This window comes from Emiliania huxleyi (genome assembly GCF_000372725.1).
Source record: "Emiliania huxleyi CCMP1516 unplaced genomic scaffold EMIHUscaffold_9091, whole genome shotgun sequence".
NCBI lineage: Eukaryota > Haptophyta > Isochrysidales > Noelaerhabdaceae > Emiliania > Emiliania huxleyi.
In genome coordinates, this window is record NW_005195226.1 from 1 (window position 1) to 1,205 (window position 1,205).

A 1,205-nucleotide genomic window follows, 5' to 3' on the forward strand; every position below is an offset into this window, starting at 1 on the left:
ATGTCCGACAAGTGGCGGCAGCGAAACGCCCACCCGCTCCACCTCTCCGTTGCCGGCAGCTCCTCCATTCAGGGAGACTTGCGCGGAGGTCGCCATGGCGCCGGCGCCGCCGGCGGTGCCCGAAGATGGCAGTGCGACGATTGGGTCGTCGTCGAGCTCAGCGCGGCTGAGTTTGGGGCACAGCAGGTGCGGCGCATCATCGGCGCGGTTGTCGCCGCCGCGAGGGGCAGCAGCAGCGAGCAAGGCGCGGGCGCGTCGCTGGAGAAGCACTTTGGGGGCGACGCACTGCCGCCCCTCGCGCCAGTCGAGCCCCTGTGGCTGCATAGCCTTACCCTTGTCGATGGCACCAGTCTGACCGCCAGCGAGCAGTTGGACGGCGAGGTGCCGGCGCAGCGAACTGACGCGGAGACAGCCATCGAGCACGCGGTGATCCGCACGGCTCAGACCCCCATCGACGAGTTCGTTCGCGCTCTCGACGCTGACGTCTCGTTGTCCGGTGCCACTGCGGATGATGGGCATGGAAGCGCAGCCGGAGAGGGTGAAGGTGTTTACGAGAGGATGCGTGTGCGCGAGGGTCTCGCCACGCTGTCGCTGACGCCCCCAGGGCCCCGTGTTTCACGCTTATAATACGCTAGATCGCATGGCGCAAATACGTGACGGGGGGGCCTACGGGGAGGCTGTGCGGACGGCACGACGGACAATCGACGGGCTGGGACAGGGGCGAGAGCTCCCGTCGGACACGGCTTGGCTCACGACGCTCTCGGTGATAGGAGGGATGGTCCCGGAACCCAGCGCGCGGGCCGTCAGACGGGAGGCAGAGCGGGTGGCCGAGGCGAGGGGCAACATAGATCCGGCGGGGGCCAGGTCGACTGTGACCCGCGAAATCACAGCAGGCTGCGCCGACGCCGCCATGGCAATATGGGAGACCGTCAGCCAGTGGCGCACCGCGAACGGGCAGTCGTCATGGACCGGGGGTGTGGCGGGCGACGACGAACGCGAGGAGCTGGATTGGGAGGTCTCCGACTACGAGCTGGAGGGCGAGGAGGATGACCAGCCCGACGAGATGACTGTCGACTCCGGCGAGGGCGGCCCGGCCGATGCGGCAGATGGCGAGCCACCCGACGGGGAGGACGGAAGTGGTGACGAGAGCGAGGGCCAGGATGGCTCGGGTGGGGGGGGGGGCCGGGGGCCCGCGCGGTGCCCGG

At 69.3% G+C, this 1,205-nt stretch overlaps 1 protein-coding gene across 1 annotated transcript; it reads left to right on the forward strand.

The window, feature by feature from the left end:
• On the forward strand, nt 1-1,169 carry EMIHUDRAFT_125316 (hypothetical protein; the record flags this gene model as incomplete). The annotated part of the gene is made up of 2 exons (XM_005757413.1): nt 1-496; nt 894-1,169. Coding segments are annotated over 2 exons (772 nt in total), but the record flags the coding sequence as incomplete, so codon positions are not given.
• Nucleotides 1,170-1,205: the final 36 nt, after the last annotated feature.